This window comes from Centrocercus urophasianus, unplaced genomic scaffold, assembly GCF_019232065.1.
Source record: "Centrocercus urophasianus isolate 14NV4802_14NV808 unplaced genomic scaffold, USGS_Curo_1.0 seq_19, whole genome shotgun sequence".
NCBI classification, from domain to species: domain Eukaryota; kingdom Metazoa; phylum Chordata; class Aves; order Galliformes; family Phasianidae; genus Centrocercus; species Centrocercus urophasianus.
Window position 1 is genome coordinate 13,325,705 of NW_024884744.1, and position 22,619 is coordinate 13,348,323.

General features: G+C 36.6%; 1 protein-coding gene across 2 annotated transcripts; it reads right to left on the reverse strand.

Moving 5' to 3' along the window:
* Positions 1-785: 785 nt before the first annotated feature.
* Positions 786-22,525, reverse strand: TRPC1 (transient receptor potential cation channel subfamily C member 1). 2 transcript variants are annotated; one of them, XM_042821038.1, is made up of 13 exons: positions 22,390-22,525; positions 20,730-20,884; positions 19,347-19,448; positions 18,350-18,552; positions 16,105-16,209; positions 15,457-15,652; positions 13,477-13,813; positions 10,555-10,694; positions 8,617-8,760; positions 4,553-4,731; positions 4,201-4,402; positions 3,430-3,624; positions 786-2,608 (listed from the first exon to the last, which is right to left on the reverse strand). In XM_042821038.1, exons 1-13 carry the CDS (start codon positions 22,523-22,525, stop codon positions 2,381-2,383), a joined length of 2,322 nt encoding a protein of 773 aa, XP_042676972.1. In that variant the 3' UTR covers positions 786-2,380. The 2 variants fall into 2 exon arrangements, with proteins under 2 accessions (XP_042676972.1, XP_042676971.1); XM_042821037.1 differs by having other exon boundaries at positions 16,078-16,209.
* Between the last annotated feature and the right edge of the window lie 94 nt (positions 22,526-22,619).

Consider the following 22,619-nt stretch of genomic DNA (forward strand, 5'->3'; position numbering starts at 1 on the left):
CTTTGACATCCCAGTTCAAATAAGAGTTTTGTCTTTGCATGTGTCTAGAACCGTTCTGTGTGCATATGGGAGATCTCAGAGCTCCATCATTTGGGGACCAATTCTGGAACAGCCAGTATTAAAATGCCAAATTAGGACAGATAAATACATGTTCAATACACTTGTATTAGGAAAATCTGGAGGATAAGACAAGATCAACTCTGTAGCATGAAGCACTCCATACTGATTAGCATCCAAGAAAACAGGAAGCTTCCAACAGCTTTCAAACAAGATGCAACAGTTGAAAGGTGTCATACTTCTAATGAACTGCAGAAAAAAAACCTCCTCTTATGATATCCTTCACTTTACAAGTACATATTCCAGGAGCAAACAAGAAATCTGGAACCACAGGTTTAATCCGCACCACAAAAAGTTGCCTTGAGTTGTGTCAGTGACCGCCTAACATAACAAGAGCAGTTAGAAACAGCTGCAAACACACCCAGCTTCACAGAAGAACTAACCAGAATGCGTTGAGTGCCAAGCAGCTAATACTGCTACTGGAATCCAATCTAGCTTGTTTGAAACTAATTCAGGTACTGCTTGGTGGCACTGCAGGAAGCCACTCACACAACTTAAAGTTAGAAGGATAGTTCTACAAGGACAAAGGAAATAGTAGCATCACATTAATACTCACATTAATAAGATACATTAATATATTAATAATAAGCTCCTTAAGCTTATTATCTTAACGCGGCAAAGCAATTACTTTCAAAATGAAATATGAACAGTATTAATACAATCACAGTTTTCTAAGAGCTTTTATTTGTTGGCTCTATCTCAAATATACAGAACATGTACAGCACAATTTATATGTAGGTGCATTATTTAAACATGAGATCCCTATCCATAAACAAAATTCAGTCAGAATGCTTCTATACCGCAAGACTTCTGGATGCGCCATATTCAATCCTAGTTTGGATATGGATATTTTCATAGTACAGAAAATATATTACCTTTACAAGAAAAAGTTTTATAAGAATCCCTTCGAGAAAAAGTAAACATTTATGTAAGCCTCCACTCTGCATCAGCCTGGTCAAAGACCATTACGGCTACCTGCGCCTTCTGGACATAAGACCATTTTCAAAGAGCACCACCGAAACGGTGAAATTCTGAACAAATCCTTCAGCTGTCATAAATATACTTATTTCATAATTAAAAATACAGGAATCTCACATTTGTCAATTACAGCTTGTCAACTTGAATTATATGTAAGCATATAAACCACACAGGACCCTCTAGCATAGATAATTAACAAAGCCCTTATGGTCCGTCGTAAATGAAGTTAAATCATGTTTTTGCAAAACATAATACTCCTGACACACACCAAAGTTTTAACTTTGCAACAACTGCAGTTAGAAAAAAAAATAAAAGGAAAAGTAGCTCTAAAATAGATGTGTAACATCTCTGGAAAGCAAGACCTTACATACTACATCAGTCCAATTCTCAGATACATTGTATGTTCTCACAGAAAGAAGCGTACAATATTTCAGATAAGAACTACTCAACTTTGCAAAGAACATCATTCACACCTCCACCCCGTTTTCCTTAAACCACCAGTTTAAGTAACTCAAAATAATCATTTTAGTAACTCAAAACATTAAAACTTCATAGATTACTTTTAAAACCCCCCTCCTAATTTTATCATACACAGTTAAACATACTTCTGAGGCACTGCTGAAAAATCCCAGTAGAAATTGATTGTCTTACGTAAATCCATAAACATTCTAGAAACATTTGGTCTATTCTGAGCCCCAACTTTCACTGTACCCATGAATGGGAAGTCCTGATTCCATTTTCTGTATTCTACAAATGTTAGCACACAGTCAACATAGTACTCAAAACCTGGCACTTCAGCGCCATGCAGATTTCACAAGTACTGTAACCTACAGTCAAACACCATTTCCAACTATGCTGGAAATTGTCTTTTACTCTATATCCCACTTTTCTATTAAAAATAAACACAGTCTGGATTTTTGTTTTAAAAAGTCCATCTTCTCCAACAACTTAAAAAAGCAAGTATCAAAAAGGAATAAGCAGCAAAAATAGAAGAAATAAACGTATTGTGCTAGTTATGAAGCTCTGACACCTGACAGCCATAGTCTGAGGAACATTAAAAAAAATACTTATATACAGATTTTATATACACATTATGTTTAAGAGCTTAAGAAAACTACTGTAACTATTTTTGCATTTATTTCCTTCACTTCCTTATCTACCTACAGCTCACACAAGTATTTTCAAATGTACTGCTGTGCAACAATCTCCTTTTCCCGTTAGTCTGGCAATAAAATTAGGTCCACACTTTCAACTAAGGTGAACTTTCCATTTGAAAAGTTAGACCTTAATTCCTTGGATAAAACATAGCATATTTTGAAGTTCGAAAGCCAAGTAGGTCTCTCATTTCATTCCGGAATTTTGATAAGTCTTGCCTCAGCTCATTTAGGTTTTCCACAGTTGCCTGATCTGTGCTTTGCATCTTTTGCCTCATGGATGTCAAATAACGGTGAACTAAGCAACACATCACCTTTTGATAATTCTCATCTCTCTTCTGCTTCAGATTTCTCCATTCCTTTAAGAAAAAAAAAATTACACATTTACTAAGCATAAGTAAATGTTGAGCCCAAAAGCCTGTATACAATTATAGAATAAAAAGGAACAAAATAAGGAAGAAATTCTAATAGACAACCTGACGTGCAAAAGTGTACAATGTCAGCAAGCTGTTGGAATTATTTCAATTAAATAATAACCTGTTGTTCTGTCTCAACCAATTTTTAACCTAGTAGATTGGTAACAGTCCCACGAGCGATTTCGAGTTCCATAATCCCTAATGTTTTCAAGTACATTCCACAAAGGCTTGGAATTTATTTTAATACTTTCTTTTTGGCCAGCAAGACACAAAATTACAAGGTACAATAAAGATGCTTAAGAAAAAATACCCTCTATTCCCCAAAATGAGATGTTTCAGTGTTCCTATCTGGTTATTTACTTTCATACTGCTTTAGTAAGTTTAAAAGAAATGACCTTCCTGCAAGCATACTCTGGCCTCACAGAATTCTTGGGACTAGCACATAGTTCTTTGTAGTTTCTGCAAGTTTTCAATCAAAGTACATCTCTAGAGTGCTGCAGGGGGAATTGGGTGGTGGGGTAGAAGGGGTACAAAGAAAAGGGTTGAAATTCCCCAAAATGAAAGTTAATAGAATTTCATTTAGTATAAACGGCTACAACTTACTCTTCCTACTTTGGATGCAACAGACATTATCCTAGCATTCCTCATTATATTAGTAGCATTCGCCATGTGAAAGGCAGTTTCATTCAGCAATTTGCTGATTCATTTGAGTAAGCAGCATCTGTCCATCTTCAGAGCCTACAATTCCCCTCATCATTTCTTACCTTAAGGCTGTTCTGCCGTTTCACTTTGCCACTTGATGTATGAGAGCAAATCCATTTACTGAGACTGTTGAAGAGATAACAGATAGTCTTGGGAGATGGAATCACATTGAAAGGCGGAGGTAGAGTGCACTTGTCATCAAAATAGCTAAGCCAAAGTTTGGCACGAGCAAATTTCCATTCCTTATCTTCATGATTCTACAGCATCAGAAAGATTAACAGAGATCAGAAGCAAAATAGTAAGGAAGAGCACAAAAATATTAAAACGCTAATTCAGCATTTTATTTTTGACAACATCAAAAACTGATTTCTTAAGTTGCACAGTATTTTAACACACAGAATCACAGAATCATTGACATTGGAAAAGACCTCTAAGATCAATTCCAACTATTAACCTAGAGCTACTAAATCTACTACTAAACCATGTCCCTGAGCACCACATCCATACATCCTTTAAATACCTCCAGGGATGGTGACAATCTGCTGGACAGCCTGTTCCAGTGCTTCACAATCCTTACAGAGCAGATTTTTTCTAAATATCCCCTGGAACAATGTGAGGCCATTTCCTGCTGTCCTATCACTTGCTGCTTGGCAGAAGAGACTGACCCCCCACATGGCTACATCTGAGCTTGTTGCAGTAAGTGGCAAGCCTTTCCCAAACCTCCTGTTCTCTCAGCTAAAGAACCCCTGTTCCCTGAACCGTCTTTCATAATACTTGTGCTCCAGACCTTTTACCAGCTAGCAATCACCGATAGTTAATCAGAGAACACTTACTGCTATCAGCTGAAAACTCTTATGAAGCATCGCCACGAGGAGTTTAGTTAGTACTATCACAACCACCACATTGTAGGTGCCAACAATAACAGCACCCACAAAAGACTGTAATTCTTCACCATAGCTAAAGCGCGTGACAAAGATTGCTACGTGTGCCAGTGAGAAAATATACCAGAACAAAGCAAAACACGTGCCAATGAACCTACAAAAACAAGAAAAACCTTGTTAGGTAAAGCAAAATTCACATGAGCTTAGTGACCTATATTCAAGTTCAAAGAAAAACCCCAGTTTTGTTTAATTACTGGGAATTAAAGGTCAGAACAACTCAGCTAATTGATAGGTATCAACTCACGAATGGAATGTGTCGTTGCTCTGCTTTTCACAAAAAATACCCGCACAGTCCCTTTCTTCTTCATTTACAGTAAATCCTTTATCATAAAGTTGTGTCAATCCAATTGTGAACGAGAACAAAACGAGGAGGAACATGCCCAGAAATTTTCCAAAATCTTGCAGCATCTGTCCCATTGAAATCTGTGAAATAGATTTATTGCCTGTTTCAGCACAACATGTAATTACTGTTTTTATCCTCCTTCAGACTTTAATCAGTAACAACAAAAAACTTGACACTTAAGACACTAAACATGGGTAAGTTGAACAGATCACATAATTAGGAGATATCCTTGCATTATTTTTCAGTGACAGTTTCTAGTTGTTAAAAGAAAATCTATGTTTCAGTATCACATACATTTTACATTGTTTTCATAATATTAATGGTAATCAAGAGCTCAAAAGTCAATAGATAGAAGCACTAAATGAGATACACTTCAACACAACTGTTACAATAGGAAAGCTAAGAAAACACTTAATGAAGACACTGAGCTAATCAAAACATTTGGAATCATAATTCACCACAAATCAAAACAGCATACCTAAGACCATCTGCGGAATAGAGAATTAATTCATGGTATGCTTTATGTAAGATTTTAAGTATACATGTTATGCATGTCTGTAAGCACATAAAATCTGAAGGCTGTAAAGTGTAGAAGATACAACATTCAAATCATTTGTTTCCATTTCAAAACATCCTACATAAAATTCTGCAACAGTATAAATAGAACATAAAAAAAAAATAGCATGAGAATTTTTTCAGTTCGAAGACCTTGGCTTGTTTTTGTTGTAAACACATATTTTTATACAGACATAAGAAACTGCTCACAGTATTTAAATTACTCTTCCCACAAATTATCATGTGTAAATCCTAATACTACACAAATTGATCTCTTCCGAATCATACTCCAGGACAGTATCACCAGTTTCACAGCAAACTTGCACTTGAAGAACCTAAGTGCCAGCTCTTGCTTTTGCTCCTTCTCATGCTGCAGGAGACTCGCTGAGCATCCCAGCTGCACAGCAGATTCTCTCAAACTGATTGCAATCTGCCACAGGTGTAGACTTCAGGAGAATTAGCACCTAGACAAAGCTATGCAGTAATTACATCATTTGATCTGGAAGAATCAATCCCCACCACACTATTTTATCACATTCATCCTGTTAAAACAAACAAAGAACATCAAGTAACATTTCCTGTCTTAAATGACTCATGGTCCCACTCAAGAAAGTCACATAGCAGATGAAAGCTAAAACAAGTACATACAAAATGAATAAATGATCCAAAACTTTTTTTATTCAGCATCAGTAACACGAACCAAATAACTGTTGCTTCCTTCATACAGTTATGAAGTTCTACCCAAAATATTTAGAATTACTAAACATTTGAAATCTAATGAGACCAACAAACCTAATCTAGGGGAAAACTATTCTATGTTCTGTTAATCAATCAATCAGTCAAACAAACAAAAAACAAAACCCACCACACAGAGCCAACTTATAAGTCTGTGCTAGAACAGGGTTTGAGTCAGTAAGTAAAGTAACCAAATGCTTAAAAATAACTCTAGTAGCCAAAAGAACACAGTAGCTGCCTTTCCCCCCCAGTGCACACTGTTGGGTTACCGTGCCATATTTGATTACCACTATTTGAACTTTGTGACCTACTTTCAGAGAATACTGTAAGAGCTGTTGCACAAGCTGTACTGGCCAACAGTAATAACATAAGCTTCAGTGTGCCACTGAATGAAGTGACTGTTGACTGTTTTTATTTACCTGGAAAATTTCATAACACAGGCTCCTATTAAAAAACTTGTGAAAGATCTAGTACATAAATAAATATGCACATTAAACAGTGAACCTCTTTAAAATGTGGAGACTTCAACGTTCAATCAATTTGTACAACAAGCTTAATGCTTACTGCAACATCAAGACTTTGAAAAAATTAAGTGTACAAGTAGATTTCCATTAGAAATATAAATAAAATAAAAAATACAAAAATAATTAACAGCAACATCACTAAATAAAAGGGCAAGAACAAAAAGAAGTGCCTTCCAGCATTATTTAATTGATTACAAGAACTAGGTTAACACTGGTTAAAGCCCAATTCACAGTGATTTTAAAAACTGTAATTAAACAAGCAACTATTTTTTCTTTTCACAAAGGGATTATTAAACTAAAACATTCCAAACAATAATTACTTGTGCATCAAGATTAAGTACTCCAAGTCATTAAAATGAGTTGGACTTCCAAGTGCATCTTCTCAGCTAGATCCTGAAACCTTGATACTAGAGCTATTTATCTGATCCAAAGTTACTTACTCCAGAACCACCTTTGGTGTAGCTCTAGTTGAGCACCAAGAACTTAAAAAAAAATTAATGCTTCTCTCAAATATTAATTCTGCCTTCATCATTACAGGATCCCTCTAAATAATACTTGATTGCTCTAAGCTCTTAAAATTAGTTCTGTTTATTAGGAGAGAGGTATAAGCCTTTATTCAATTTATTAGGACAAATTCCACCAGGATAATCACTAAATGACTACTTTATTTATTCCCAGCATCCGTTCATTCAGCTGACACAAACAGAGCATTGATGATGACAATCAGCTTTATTAAATAAAAACCATAAACAAATAACATTACCACCTCCCCCCCCAAAAAATCGTATCAGGATGAGAAAGAAGTCTGATCCAATTTGTTATAAATCTCTCAGGAACTGTGGCCAGAGAAGTTGGAAGTATACCTAAGCAAAGCTTTTTCTTTTTTTCTCTCCATTAAGCTGTGCCTTTAGAAAAAGAGGTGCCTCAGTTTGTGAGGGTTTCAGCTTTTCAAAATAAAATGAAAGGGGGAAAAAAAAAAAGCAGTCTGCACCGAGCACTGAAGCTAAACTGAAAAAATGGGGGAAGAAAATGTTGCTGTATATTGTAAGCATCACTGGACTAAGATGTGATTTCCAGCCACAGAATTTTTTTGAAGAAAGCTGTCTTCCTCCTTCCAATCAAAAAAATTGAGTGAGGTAACTGCATCCTAAATGTGCTGACTTAACAGCTTAGATCCACTCCACTACTCTCCAGGCACTTTCCATTCTGTACAGTGTCACACTGGACTCTCTAGTTCACTCCATATTGACTTTTATCACAGTGAGCATCATCATGAAGCTTCTGGGTCTGTGCTTCAAAAACAATCAACAACAATAAAACAACACCACGTGGCATAAATTCAGTACAAACCTCAATTTCTGTTCTCAAACCAGAGGGAAATTAAATTCACAAAAACATTTTGAAATGCAACTTTAAGTGAAAAAAATATGCACGTAAAACTGCTGCGTTTTCTAGTGTTCCACCATCATACACAACTGTTAGCGCCTCCCTTCAACCCCCAAGATCACCGAGCTAAATGTATTACATACAGGTAATATTCTTCTACGTTGTCACTGTCATGCATGGGAATGCTCAAGAAAATTCAAAGAAAGAAAGAAGTAACCTGTTCCCCCTGGCTATAGGATGATCATGATGATTTTTTTTTTTTCCTTTGTTTTTGGTTTGGTTTTTTTTGTTTTAAACCAAAGCAACTTGCTCAATACTACTCAACTTCACTGAGAAGACCAACAAACAGAAATGCTTTTGGTTACTCTTTAGTGCTACACATCTCATTCCTCTACCTTTTAGCATTAAAAACTCAGGACTTCAATTTGCACAAAACTTCATAGGAATATTCTTATCCTTACAGTTTTTGAAATTTCAGACACTGAACCAGAATGTTACAGTAACAACAAAACAGAACAAAAAGACAGAATAATTATCATTATATAAATATTATAAATGAACTACATGTCTTCTGTTCTCTTACCTTTCCCCACCTAAACCAGTGCATTTTAAATGAGATTAAAAAAACAATGAAAACATCAATGCAATATCATTTCTACTTTCTGCCTTTCTTACTTTTCTTTCTTTATCTTTTCCTAGTAAGACTCTTCACAGTAAGTTAAGATGTTTTCTTGATTGATTTTCTCAAGTCGTGACGGTATTTACCTGGAGTGGTCCCAGAATAGAGCTGGTTGTGTACATGAAGAACAGACGCAGATAACTCAGAACATTAGCAAATGCAAAAAGACCTTCTGCCACTAGTGTAGGATGAAATGCATCCCAGTCCTTTCTTTCAGCATAATCATGAAACTGCGATGTAAAAAGGACAAACTGACGTCACTTAGACCGTAAATACAGAAATATACCCATGTACCACTCTGTTTTTGCCCCTAAAACAGATAATACCATACAAGAAATTGACACATGATTCATGGGCGAAGCATCTCTTTCACGTATCTCCTTCTTTTTTGACAAAGGCAACTTAAAGTCATTCCAGGGAGAGACAGAAGACAGGCAACTTAAATTCAATCCCTAATTCTGCTCCTCACTAATTGCTAAGCAAGTATTTATCTTCTGTTCTGCTTTCCCTTTCACTCAGTTTTGCATGGCTGGTAAAAACAGACTTGTATACTATTAAAAACACGGGCATTGACTAGTAAAATAGGACCACTTAAAAAAATGAAATCCTGATAGAAAAAAAATACATATATATACATAAAAGTCTTCAAAACTAACTAGCTTATGTCTTAATCAGTTTCAGAAAGATTTAGAGAGAATTAGGACATGAGATTCCTGTAACTGACTTTCAAAAGACTACAGAAAATGAAAGTCATAAGTAAAATGTTGGTGTGAACACCTGTGAAGTGTCTCCACTTGGTACAATTCAACTAATCCCACAGATCCCTAACTTTCAGCTTGGCGGGAAACAATCAGTATTCAAATTCAGTACTCAGCTCCTGCTGTCTCAAAATGGACACTTAAGAACAAAGAAACAGACAGTTGATTTAAATTATTTGCCCAATATTGTACTGCACAAAGATCACAAGAAACAAAGATAAACATGTTTGCATACACTGCAACTGTATGTGCATAAATCTCTCTGCTAAGGAGACTCTTATTTCTTACTGCTTCAGCGCCTACAATATAGAGCTAAGATGCTAAAGAGGCATTTTTATTTGGTTTGCTAAATTATTCATAAACAATAAAAAAATACATTTTGCCATATAAAATCGGCAAAAAGTCACCATGTGCCTCTCACATAGGACAGAAGTCTTACATCTCCAAAAAGATTATAACTTAGCAGCAAAGGGCTCTTGGCAAATAAAATGCTACTGTATGTGGGTTAGTTCCAAACAAAATGGTTCTGAAGGCAGCCTAACATGGCATTCCCTCTCCATTTTTTTTACATGAAGTAGAGCTTTCCTTTCCAAATGATTACCATTCTCTGAATCAACAACATAAGTACAGGGTAAATAAGCCAAACATCAGGCTGGGAGGGAAATAAACTGGTTCAGCTCTCCTTAACTGCCAGACAGCTGTCAACTCACAGTTTGCAATACAAAATAATGGCCTACTGCACTGGCTTGGATTTTACTAAAATATTCATACTCAATTCGTCTGGCAGCTTGCCATATGCTGTGCCGTTAACAACACATGCAACAGAATGGAAATGATCACATTCAAAACTTGCATCTTCAATCAGGCCCAAATGGTTTTTCCACACAGAAAAGACAAGGCTCTTCTATAGCCTTGGGGCTTTTCCTTCTCACATTAAAAAACAACAAAACAAAACCACAAGAACAACAAAACCAATGCCCTGTAACATCTGAACATATGTAACAGAAAACTCAAGAAAATTTTGTTACAAAAAATGTTAGATGATCTAAACACATTGGTTAGAAACAGCTTCTGCATAGTTACTGGCCTATGAAATCAGGCTACCTCAAATGCCAGATCAGAAAAGATGTATGGGGAGAATAACCCAAATGAGAACTGAGTTCTTAAAGAAGTTCTAACTCCCTTTTCAACTTCTCCTTCAAGATGCTTCTATATTTGCCCAGTCTATCTCAGAGGAGCATATATTTTATGAAGATGGGTGCTCACCTTGTTATGGGCAACTACTTTGAGAGCAAAAGTTGCCAAATACAAGGAATTCATGACAAAACTAAGCTGATTACGTGACTCTTCTAAAAAGTCTTCTAAACCATCATACCAGAGTCTTTTAACATCTGACCACACCATTCCTGTAGTGGAAAGGAAGAAAGAAAAAAATTAAAAGGCAAAGTAGTCAAGCTATTGTACTCACTAGATACTCTACTACAAGTAAAACACCTTTGACTGGGTTTTGTAAATGAAGTCTTAGCAAAGAGAAACAGAGAACCACGTACATTTACTAGAAACCACTGCATGGAATATATGCTTCACTCATCAGGCAACAAGACTTTCAAACCTTCAAGCCTGTTTTCCAAACTAAGCAATACAGTCAACAATAGAAAATACATGAAAGGAAATGGACTGTAGAAAAAACTTGTACAGCAAAGACTCAAATTTCAGAAAAGGCAGAGAGCAAAAATACAGTTTTATTTTTTTTTTCTCTGACAGGAATGTATTCATTTTTTTTTCTAAAAGCACAACATAGTCTATAAAAAACATCACGTGTTTTTGGAGGTGTGTATGTATTATAAAATTGTTCTTAAAGAATAATCAGCTCAGTAACTGTCACTAAAAAGATCAGTAAGTAGAAGCACTTCCTACCCTGATGTTATAAATATAAGCAGAGAAAAGAGACTGTGGCCTAAGATCGCAAAAATGAGAAGTCAGAATGACAGACAAACATTTGGAATCATTACAGCAAACTGAATTTCAGCACTGCTAACCATATCTGGCCATACAGAAAGACAGTGCTGATAGGAACTTTACTAATTGAATGTCTGGAACAGGCTGATGTTTTTATAAACGTTGAAAGGACTGTTAGATTAAATATAATGACATCTTTGATTTTTATGAATAATCAGTTATTCAATGTTCTCACAGTACTTCAGGTGTATGCCTCCATATGCAGCCCAGGAGAAAAGCAGTATGTTTGTTTCTGCTAATTAAACACTGTTAAGACCTCAGCCCAGCATGAACAAGATCAAGCAAATGGTTAAAAAAGAAAAAAAGAATCAGATACCTATACATGATTATTTTTTCCATCAGATTTACAGCTATGTTGACAGGTATAACAAGAAAATGTGCTGTGCACCATTAATTGAAAGATTTCCAAAAATGTGTTTCTTCCTTGTTATTAAGAAAACACTTCTAAACCAGAACCTTTGCACTGCTCCATATGATCACCACGTATCTTACACTGAAATTTTTAAAGAATCTGCAAATGGAGTCAGAGATAAAGACGACGTTACCATTATCTACACAGACAAGAATTTGCATTTTCTGTATTTTGATGGGAAATAAGCTTTCATAATTCAGGCTTAACAATTTGGAAAGAAAAGTTGCACTATTTACTCTTTTGTAAAGTAACCCACTGAATACAAAACTTGCTGCTATCTGTGTTAGAAATTCTGCAGCCATTATTTTGACACTGATTTTTAGAAGTACGCCAATAGGGCTCTAGAAAACCACATTGATAAGTTCTTGTTATTTGGTTCTTGTGTTTATCACGTATTTTCTAACTACGTTATTACCAAATATTTGCAACAGAATTCTAAAATAAATTATTTGGAAAAATGCATTCAAGCTAAACGTAAAATTAATTCAACATATTTAGGATTCAACAATGTGAAAAACAACTGGATTTTGGTGGTTAATGTTAATTACAGGTAATTTTTCAATCTTTTCTGGAGCCTGCATGTTAAAATATCACATGAAGAAACCAAAATGTTTCTACACATTTTCATTAAAATTTCCATGATCACTTAATTACATATCTTCTTTCTACATTGGATTTGATGGAGTAAGAGAATGTCTAAATCAGACACAGATTCTCAAAACAGGAGGAGTCTGTAATGCCTGGACTCTGTACTCGAAGCTTCCACTATAAGACTTACAAGTGTTTATGTAGGAGATCACTAGGGATTTCAGATTTTTTTTAATCTGCATGAAATACTCAACACTTATTACAGCTAACAATGAAAATAATAATTACCAATGAAACAAACAACCCCCACACAACTACTTAGAGAAAAAATCTGCTTTCAACTATATCACTGCTTTTTAAAATTTCAGACAACGATGTATGTGTCAATTATAAATATTTTATTACCTCCTACTAAGGCATAAACTTCAATTGTTCCTGTGTCAAATTTTAATTTAAAAACAAAAAGAAACAAAAATCAAGTGAAAACAAAAGTTCACGAGCAATCTACTCAACAAAAATTATACCTGTGCTCCCTCTACTGCATAAAGCAAAATTAACAAGGACCACTTCAGGTATGGTTATTATAATCAGTGACAACGACACAGAAATGGAAAGTTGTAAAACAGGAAAATAGAATTGGAACATGGAGTCATGACTTACAATGACTAAATTATCAAAATATGAAACAAGGCTGCCCGTTCATAATAAACTTCTTGAAAAAATTTAAAGCAACATCTGAACTCAATTCATTCCTCAGCGTAACACCAGACAAAATCAGTAAAGGAACACACAGCTTCTCCCCATACTATTATTACTTACATTTGAACTTTAAAATATCTTAAACTTAAGACGAGTTTCTACATTAATTTCCTACTGTACAACTGAATCTCACTTGCATCACTCAAAATGCTACCTGTGCTTCTGAAATAAAATCCACATTTCTCCTATTAGATCCTCCAACATTCTTCTCTGACACCTCACCTTCTGAGATAACTAGAGATTGTGGTAACATATTGTGCTTTTCAAAATGCCCTTCTTCCCTTGTAATACACACCTTCAAAGATGAAACCTCTGTCACACAGTTAATAACAGGATGGTTTTACAGAGAAGTAGTACAAATCACTATTGGTCAGTGTCAGTATTTGTCACCCAGCTCAAATCATACCTACCAATTAGCCATATTATCAGCAGATAGTCTATTCTCTCAAGGGCTGGTCCCATCGTATTCTTCTTGTTCTCATTGTAGACAAGAGAGTACAAATTCAGTAGCAGAAGAAATGTGAAATACGAAGCTCCGTGAATAATAAACTTCATAAACGGAGTGTGAATTATGCGACCCACTCGTGATTTAGGTGCTATCAAGTAACACAGGGACAGAACTGGCCAGAAAATGCCAACCATCAAAACAGTCAAAATTTTTTTGCATGTGTGCTTGCGTCGATAGCCTGCCATCTGTCCAAACCACACAGTATTGAGAAACTGCTGACAGTTAGACTGAGCAACAAACTGGAAAAAGAGAAAACAAACAAGAAATCAAACTCATGTTTCTTAACAGTGATTATTAAAGTCAATTTTCCAACAATGAGAAACCACCAATGAACAGGAAATGGGATAAATATTAAGTTGAAATAACAATAAGAGCTGTATAAATAAAATATATATAAATAAAAGAGCCAATTTATCAAATAAATAAAAGCCATTTATCAAATAAATAAATGGGTCCACTATAAACAGTGTTTTAATTTCTCTCTAAAGCTAACAACTAAATATGAATTATATAAAAAACTTTTAATTGTTTCCATGTTAAAAATAAGGTCTGATTTTCAATAACTTAAAAATTTACCATATAAACAGATGTCACACCTCAGACAGCTGTATTATCTGAGTTATTATATAAAACAGTAAAGACCACGTGAAGAACAACATAATGCAATTTTAATATACTACCCACACTGCAAAATGCAACAACTTCAAAGACTAGGACTAAACAAGTAATCAATCTTATATACAGTACTTAAAAACCCCTATAGAGCTGTTCTGGCAGGTTTTGTTTTAGATCTGAGTAACCTTTTATGACTCAGTCTTTCAAAAGAAGACAGTTTTGGACTGAAGGTTATGAAGACCATGCAAATGTAGCTTCAAATGTCAGGTACTGATTTGCATGGAGTTACAAAAGAATATATTTGCACCAGAACATGTTTTGTACTTTAATTTAAAGAAGAAATCAACAAAAAGACACCAATATGATCATATATTAGCTAAAATGCGTTTATATTAAAGTTGCCAGCAACTATACATTTTGCAAAGATACCACACAACAGATTTTTTTCTCCAGCCACCACGATTAAAAAAACAGCAACTTTGTTAAAAAGCAGAAATAGTTCATTGTGTGTTAAATTCATACCAGGGATGTGTAGTGCTGGTTTTCAGACACTCCATAACTGCAGCTGGTGACTTAAGCATTATGTATTCTAACAGTTTCACGTGCAGTTTAAGCTTATATACATACAACAAACAGAATTATAATGCCTTCTGAAAACGCCAACTAAAAATGGATTTTGCACGGAAGCTCTCTCTCAGTACTAGTCTTTGTACTAGACTCCCAACAAATGCCTATCTGCCACTAGTGCAGCAAAACTAAACTTATCATTTGTCAGTAGATAAAGACAACATAAACTTACAACATCAATAAGTCCCATGTTGATGACACTAAAAGGCACTTTTATGAACATAGCTGAACATAGCCTAAGTCTAGCACTATTATTACAGAGCAGAGATAAGGGCTGGCTAAAGCTGAACAGCTAAAGACAAGTAAGATGTTAAGTAATGTATGGGACCTAAGGATCCATGCTCCCCTACATAAGGATTTACTGAGGATGTGAACAAATAATTACCACCACCAGAGCTTTTCACTAAAAAGCAAGTCGACTGCAATAGCGAAAATGCCACATTTTTTTCCCCAAAAATAAATACAAAGGAAATACTATCTTGAGGCAATATTTCTCTGTTCCCACATGCAGATAATGTTCATATTACTTCTGTAACTTGCAAACTTAATTGCTTCTATGCCTATGGGCAGATCAGTAAATTCAATGAATCGCTAGCAAAATAAAAAACACAAAGCCTACCAAACCACAGTAAAAACAAACCTCTTTCTGATTATACTTGATTGCAAGTTTTAAGCGACTTAGGTTCATCCTCTCTTCCAGCAACCCTCGTTTGTCTACATGTTCATCACTAGATGTATGATTCAGAATAACTTCCAGCTCCCGTGAATTCCTTGCTTGTGCAAGTAAGTCTTTAGCAAAGGTTTTGCACTGCTGAGCTAGCTCCTCATAATCATTTCTGGAAGACACAGAAACAGTAGATACTATTACACTGATATCAGAGTTTCCATTAGCTATCCTTCCTTGTATATTTCTTGCTGGGCTTGTATATTATGCTAAGAAAAAAAAGTCACTTTTAAAGACCAAACCATTCCCAAGACAATTCTGAGCAGGTTTCTATGTAGCATTATTACATAAATACAATTTTAGTGTAGTTTGCAACGACATTAGACAGAATCAAGTAGTTAAACTGACAAAACAACTGTGAAAGACACATAAGTTACTTTACAAGCTTTTAAAATAATCTCTACTCATCAGTTTAAACATGGAAATTACGAAAAAAAGCAACAAGAACAAGACCCACAATTTTTCTAATGCATTCACATTTCTACGTATGTCATTCCATACAGGTATTGAAGTTGGGTTGTGCTTTCCAATTCCTACCTGAACTCAACCTCAACAAGACTTAACTCTTTCAAGTCCGCGCTAAGTTCAAAAGCTCGCAGAATTGGATCCTCCTCCGTCAACATTATTAGAGCAGGACTGGCCAAACACCGGTAGATGTCAAGACGAAACCTATGGCAAAATAAATCAAGGAAAATGGTGTTTCCTGTGATTAGCAATTTTAAATCACTTCCACAATGTGCATAAAATTGCTTAAAGACAAAATAAGAGAGCTTCCTACAACTAGAAAAAAATAATCATTAAATGTAGTATGTCAAGGAACGTTGCCCTTCACATTTTTAATCCTCATTTTTCTAAATAGCAAAAGTTAGCTGCCAAACTGCTACCCTCTTCTTTTTCTCACTGTTTCAACTACCACCAGCATCTTCTGCACAAGGACATCAATTAAGGCAATAGCATTGATAAAACGTTGACATTTTAAAATGTAATATAGTAGCTCCATAGGTTCTTCAACTGTAACCAAAAGGGAAGTAAAGCACTGAAGGCTCTAACAAACTAAGAACAGGGGAGAGCAGCAGGCAAAAGAATTCATCTCTCAGCTACTTCAGATGGGTAAAATTATCCCAGCTAGCTCAGGAAAAGAGGTGATAAAGAGCCTATATACTTTCTTCATACCCATGAGAGAAGCAAAATAGCATACTCAATCCAAAGTTTTCACTTCAAAGCCAGATTTGTGCCAGTAGCTTTCTGAATTCCACGTTCAGGCTTTTCTGCACAAGGCGTGTTACCCACCTAATTAGCCCTGCCACGGAAAGCAAACGAGAACATGCAGAAGTGTTTTGGGTTCCTTATTCCTTTATATTAATCATACGGTCTAAACAGTGGACCGTAATGGAGATGAGTTAGTGAACACCCCCTTCCAGTCCAGAAGCAGAATACCTGACACAAACTTACTCAAATGGTTTTCAGTTCTGTTTTGCACAATGCCATTATTTTCAAAGTGCATGCGTTGCTAAAATGCAATGTAAACAGGTCTCCATTAACTGTATCTTTAAAGGTTATTTTCAGCATGACAGTTTTAAGCCTCATGAAAATAACATGCTGCTCCTCTCCCATGGCTAACACTACCACACATCCTTTATTCCATAACAAACATTTCCTGCAGACATACACATACAGTCTTTTACTGTCATTAATATTCCCCACACTTTGCCTCTTGAAATATTACCTCTCTCTTTCGTCTCTTTCCAGCTGAAAAATTAATATAACCCAAACAGAAAAAAAAAAAAAAGAATGTTGCAAGTTTAAAACACAAATTTCCTGCCATAGTTAGCTAGTAATTATTATTAAGTACAATTCGAAGTGCAACAACACTTACTGTATGGGAGATACTTTTAAAAACAAACGGGAAGAACACTCACTCTCTGAAGCAGAAATACTTCACTGGGCCTTGCAGACCAACCACGAGTCTATTTACTACAGTAAAATCCATTAACACAGACAAAGAGCCACAACAAAACTTCAGCATTGCTCCTCAGCACCTGTACAACTTTTCCACAGCTTGTCCAGACATCTTTACTTATTACATCTCGTACTGTTAGTTACAGGTTCATAGTACATTTATAGCTTTCTTTTCCAGACTGTAATATTTGTGGCATCCCACAGCACTGATAACGAGTTTCAGCAATTACTGAACATAGCAGAGTGTAAAAAGTACAATTGTACAGAACATTTGTATTGAAGTGCTTAAATCCCAACACCAAACAATCTAAAAACCCTGTAACACTCAATGCTCACCAATTAAGATCAGTAAAAATTTCTTTCCCTACTTACATCTTCGGAAAGAAAGTCTTCTACTTTCAAGAATACTGGAAAAACACATCTTTAGTTTACATTCATCAAGCCACATGACATAAAAACAGGGTTTTTATGACATTCAAAACAGGGTACAGTCAACAAATGTACAGTTGGAAGGAGTACTGTAGTGAGATGGCAAAGGAACGAATAGAGAAGGAATGCTCATCTGTATCCAAAGATTTGGGCTCACAATGAAAAGCTCCACAAAGGAGGGCTCTCCAGAAAAAGACCCTTCCCTAGTGGCAGTCAGCTCTTAAAGGGGGTCTAGGAGAGGTGCAGCCAGGTTCCACCCCTTCCTGTCACACAGCTCAATTGCCTTTACCTTACCTGTGCTCCCACAGCTAGTCCAGTCTTTGTGTCAGGTGATCAATCAGTGACTCAATAGTTCCCATACAAATACATATATATATATATGTACAAATACATATATATATATATAATTGAAAAATCTTACCTGGAATGTCGCAGACTGTCTTTTTTGTTTTTTGCAGTACAGAGTGTGCATTCACAGCCTACAGCATGAGGCTTGGGTAATGATATGTCTTGCTTTAACAGCATGGTGAGAATTTCATAGTTATTGCGATGAGCAGCTAAGATGACAGGTGCCACATCCATGGTTGTTGAGTATTCCGGGTTCTGAATGCGTTCCATTAGTTTCTAGAATAAAACAGAGGAAGTATCAATTTATTACATACACCTCTATTACATAGTGTTTTCAGTACAAGTTACTTTTACTGCTCAGCATTAACAAAGGAATTAATTGGGATCAAAGTATTTTTTTTCAAAGTTTCATAGCATGAAAAAAGAAGAAAAAAAAAGTGTAACGACATCCAAACCCTTCTCATATAAATACCAGAAAGAGAGAAAGTGACATAGGAACATTTCTGGTTTATTTGCAAAGAACACCAAGCATTCATTGCCTACCTTCACCTTAATAACACATTTGTATACATTGAAGTGCATTTTGCTCTAGAGTTTAAAAAAAAAATGTGTATTTACTACCTAAGTGTACAAAAAATATCCTGGCTGTAACACACATTGATACATAATGCATTATTCCCTCCATTCCTTTCTCTGCCTCCACTTAGATACTTCTAGAAATTTGTACTTTAGCATCATCAAAATGATTCAAGTGATTAATTTCAAAGTGAAGTTTTGATGTTTACAGATTTGCCTGAAAATTCTAAGAAGTTTCAATGCATTTCCTTTTCTCTCAGCACCTGTTAGCATTTGGAACGTATAAAGCTTCTGGACTCCTACAGGCAATAAAGCAAAATAACATATTCTATCATTAAGACAAAAGATGCCATAATGATCTCTGATATCCAAGTTCTGTCAGCTTAGAGATGCAGAATTTCATTTAAGGACCTTGTTTTAAATATCACAGTTACCCAGAACACACACAGTTCCCTACTGTCCAACCAAAAAAGCACAGAACACCACCACTCAACTACAATGGTTGGCCTGGAGGATCTTTTCGGTCGGTGATTCAGTAGAATGTCAACAGCTCCCACCACTTCCGAGTCAATAGCCACCAAAAGTGCATCTGATGACTAAAAAAAGAAAACAAATTATACATAAAAATAGCATTACCTTAAACAAAGTGAAGACTCAACCTGGAGCCAAACTAAATTTTAAAAATACATACATTAAATTACATAAATTTTATTAGTTTTACTTACTTAAAATTAAGTACTGAAAAATGTTCTTCATACGACCACATCAAGTTCCAGCTGCCATGCCAGGAGTTAGCATAGTATTACTGATAATTTGTTTTACTGCGTGAACAGCAGAACCACCAACTGTAAAACTTACCTGTCAGCAAAGATGACATAGGATACTAAAAAAAATAATCAGGTTTTAAGAGACAGATTATAAGCAAGGGTGTAAAAGCTTAATAAAAATGTAAAAACCAAGTGTCAGTGTAACACACTGAGATACACCGCATACTTCAGCCCTGCCTTCATAGCTCTGTTGTAAAGCTGGAAATATGAACCTTCTTCCTGGGCTCATGACTACCTCTGAGACTTCCCTGAAGTTAAGCTAAACAGCTTTTCACTTTCTCTGCAGTTCATAGCATCCTTTTAAATTCACTTTAGAAAATTCAAACATTTACTTAAAATTAAAAGAAAAAAAGACAGCTTGGAATATTGCCACTAAAATGGAGATCCAGGGAAGGGAAAGCTACTTGTTTTCTTTTTCTGCCAAAATGATTATTCTTTTCCTGTTTGAAACGCCATCGTAGCTACAGCTCTCCTGGCAGTAGCAGAGCACACTTACAAGAACAGAACAGAGTCAAACAAGCACTGCTGATATGAAACTGCCTCTGCTCTGTGCCTCACCACAGATTAAGTCTTACAAGAAGGCACAGTGGAAATGCACGCTTACCTTAACTTGAGCTCATCTATGACAAAGTGCATTTATCTACCCGTGCTCCTATTTAAAAAATTACGGTGCTTCAGAGCTAATGAGATCTGCTACTCCAAACATTTTAATGTTATGCACTGACTACATACTATGTATTTTGTTTCAAGATGCTATATATGCCACACCTAACATAGGAAAATCATTTAATATAAAAATCAGAATTGCCAGCATAATTAAAAATGTTAGTATACATTTGCTATGTCAATAAAACCCCATTAGAAAAGTCAACTAGTGAGAAGGAAGCAATTTTTACAATTATTATCTGGAAAAGAAGGCTGAAGTGCCCATAAAGACAGATTCTATTTCTTCCAAATTCCAACATGTCAACAGAAAAAAATCTAAATGAAATAGACTACACAGATCAATGACCACACTCCAAAGTTTTCAATAATCCATGTGTTGTATACCTGGCACCCATAATCCAGGAGAAGCTGCAGTATGTCCAGATTTTCATTTTCAATGGTTATGGTAACAGCATTTCTTCCAAGCACATCTACGCAATTTATGTTCATCTCACCCGAGCTGTTTTCTTCTAAGAGTTTCTTAACCATGTAATAATCACCTGCATGAGCAATGTATGAATATATCTCAGTGTTCTTCTTATTATAAAGCAATAAAAGCACGTGAACATGCTGAAGTACCAGCTACAATCCATTACAACTGACAATACAATGAGTACATCAGGCAATTAAGAAGTCAAGATAGATGAGAATTCTCCCTCCAGAGAGAAAACTGAAGATGCACCAAGAGTTCTGTCAGAAAAGCACTAAGACGTACTTTAATCTATCCTCTTAGTTCCCATCTTGAAAACCAACACACGTACACACAAAAGCACAGGTACTTTTCAAAACTGAGGCAACACTGCATACATAGCTTATGAGACTGGAAACATCAACTACATCAAAGAAGGCTACTTGGTGCAGAAGAACCACAGCATCAGAGCAGCCCTCTATATAACACCACAAACACATCCTCATCTCTTGAGTACAAGCCATATTAGCATTTCCTATTTATTTCCAACTTTAACGTACCAATCATCAAAGTCAGGGTGATACAATGCCGCAACGTTACAAAAATCAAGGAGCAAGTTTGATGAGCAAGTAAAATTAACTGTGTTGAGTAGACATCTGCACTTTCCAACTCGCCTGAAGTACAAACGCAGCAGTACTGACACTGCCCTTTACAGTATTATTCTGTTTAACTGCTCCTTGCTATCAAGGGGAAAAGTTTTATTTCTGTCTCTAACAAGCTATTTCACAGCACAGAGGACCACGACAAAGAGAACACTCACAGAACGTTCAGATACAGCCTGCAAGAGTACTAAACCAGCTATCAGACAAATCACAACAGTTGTTTCTTTATTATTATTTTACAGATCTTTTTGTTGTTATCTTATTGCGCACTCTTTAGCTCTCTTAGCCTCTGTTTACACTCTGAGAGCATGTTGCCTGGCTCTGGTCTCCAGAACAGGTTCCACCAGCAGCAGGGCTGTGGGCAATCTGTCCATCTGACAGCAAGGCGCCGAGCTCCCATTGAGCACCCCAGCTCCACAGGCCGCCAGTTGCTTCTGAACCATTGCTCAGCAGTGCGTAACCCCACAGACAGCAGCAGGCAGAGCTGCACAGAAACACGCTGACTGCTAAGAAGAAACACATAACCATTCATCACCTGATCAAAAGCCTGTCTTGGGGTCCAAGGCTTTTAAAGCATTAAGAACAGTTTGATTTAAGACTGTTTTTATTCAAGGTATATAAACACGTGCTTAAAGTAAGCAAGCATCGTATTTTAAGAGAAAAAATCTCTTCCCACCCACAACCATAGGCGCCATTCAGCGCCCCACACATTTTTTTGACGCCTAGGTAGGTCGCCCATTGGAAAGCAACTTCAAAAGCACCCAGAGCAAACGTCTACTACTGGGCCGTCACAAAACAAACACCGGCCCATCGCACACCGCCACAAGGCCTGGCCTCACGGGGCACAGGGCCGCCGCACGGAAAGCGTTCAGCCCCCGCCCCACGGCTCAGGCCTCGGAGCCAGAGGCCGAAGGCGCAGCGAGGGGCTCCATACCTTTGTCGCAGGCCAGCAGGAAAAGCTTCTCGTCTAGCGTGGTCTCTTCCTTCACCTGCCGCACATCCTTCAGCGCCAGCAGCTTGTTGGGCGAGGCCGAAGCGGACGGGTCCGCGCTCTGGTACAGGGCCGCCATGGCGCCGGCTCCGCCAGGCCCATCAGCGCGCGGGCGGGGCGAGGCCTGGCAGCGGGAGGACCCCCGGCGCCGCCGAGGGAGCGGGGCAGCGGCA

Bases quoted from the DNA above. Each gene is read 5' to 3' on its own strand.
- TRPC1 (XM_042821037.1), bottom strand. From the start codon at position 22,525: ATGGCGGCCCTGTACCAGAGCGCGGACCCGTCCGCTTCGGCCTCGCCC. The intron at 13,814-15,456 runs GTTTGTTTTTAC...CTCTTTTTCCAG, and splicing joins TCAAGTATAATCAGAAAGAG to TTTGTTGCTCAGTCTAACTG. The intron at 10,695-13,476 runs GTAGGTATGATT...TTTCCACTACAG, and splicing joins GCTGATAATATGGCTAATTG to GAATGGTGTGGTCAGATGTT.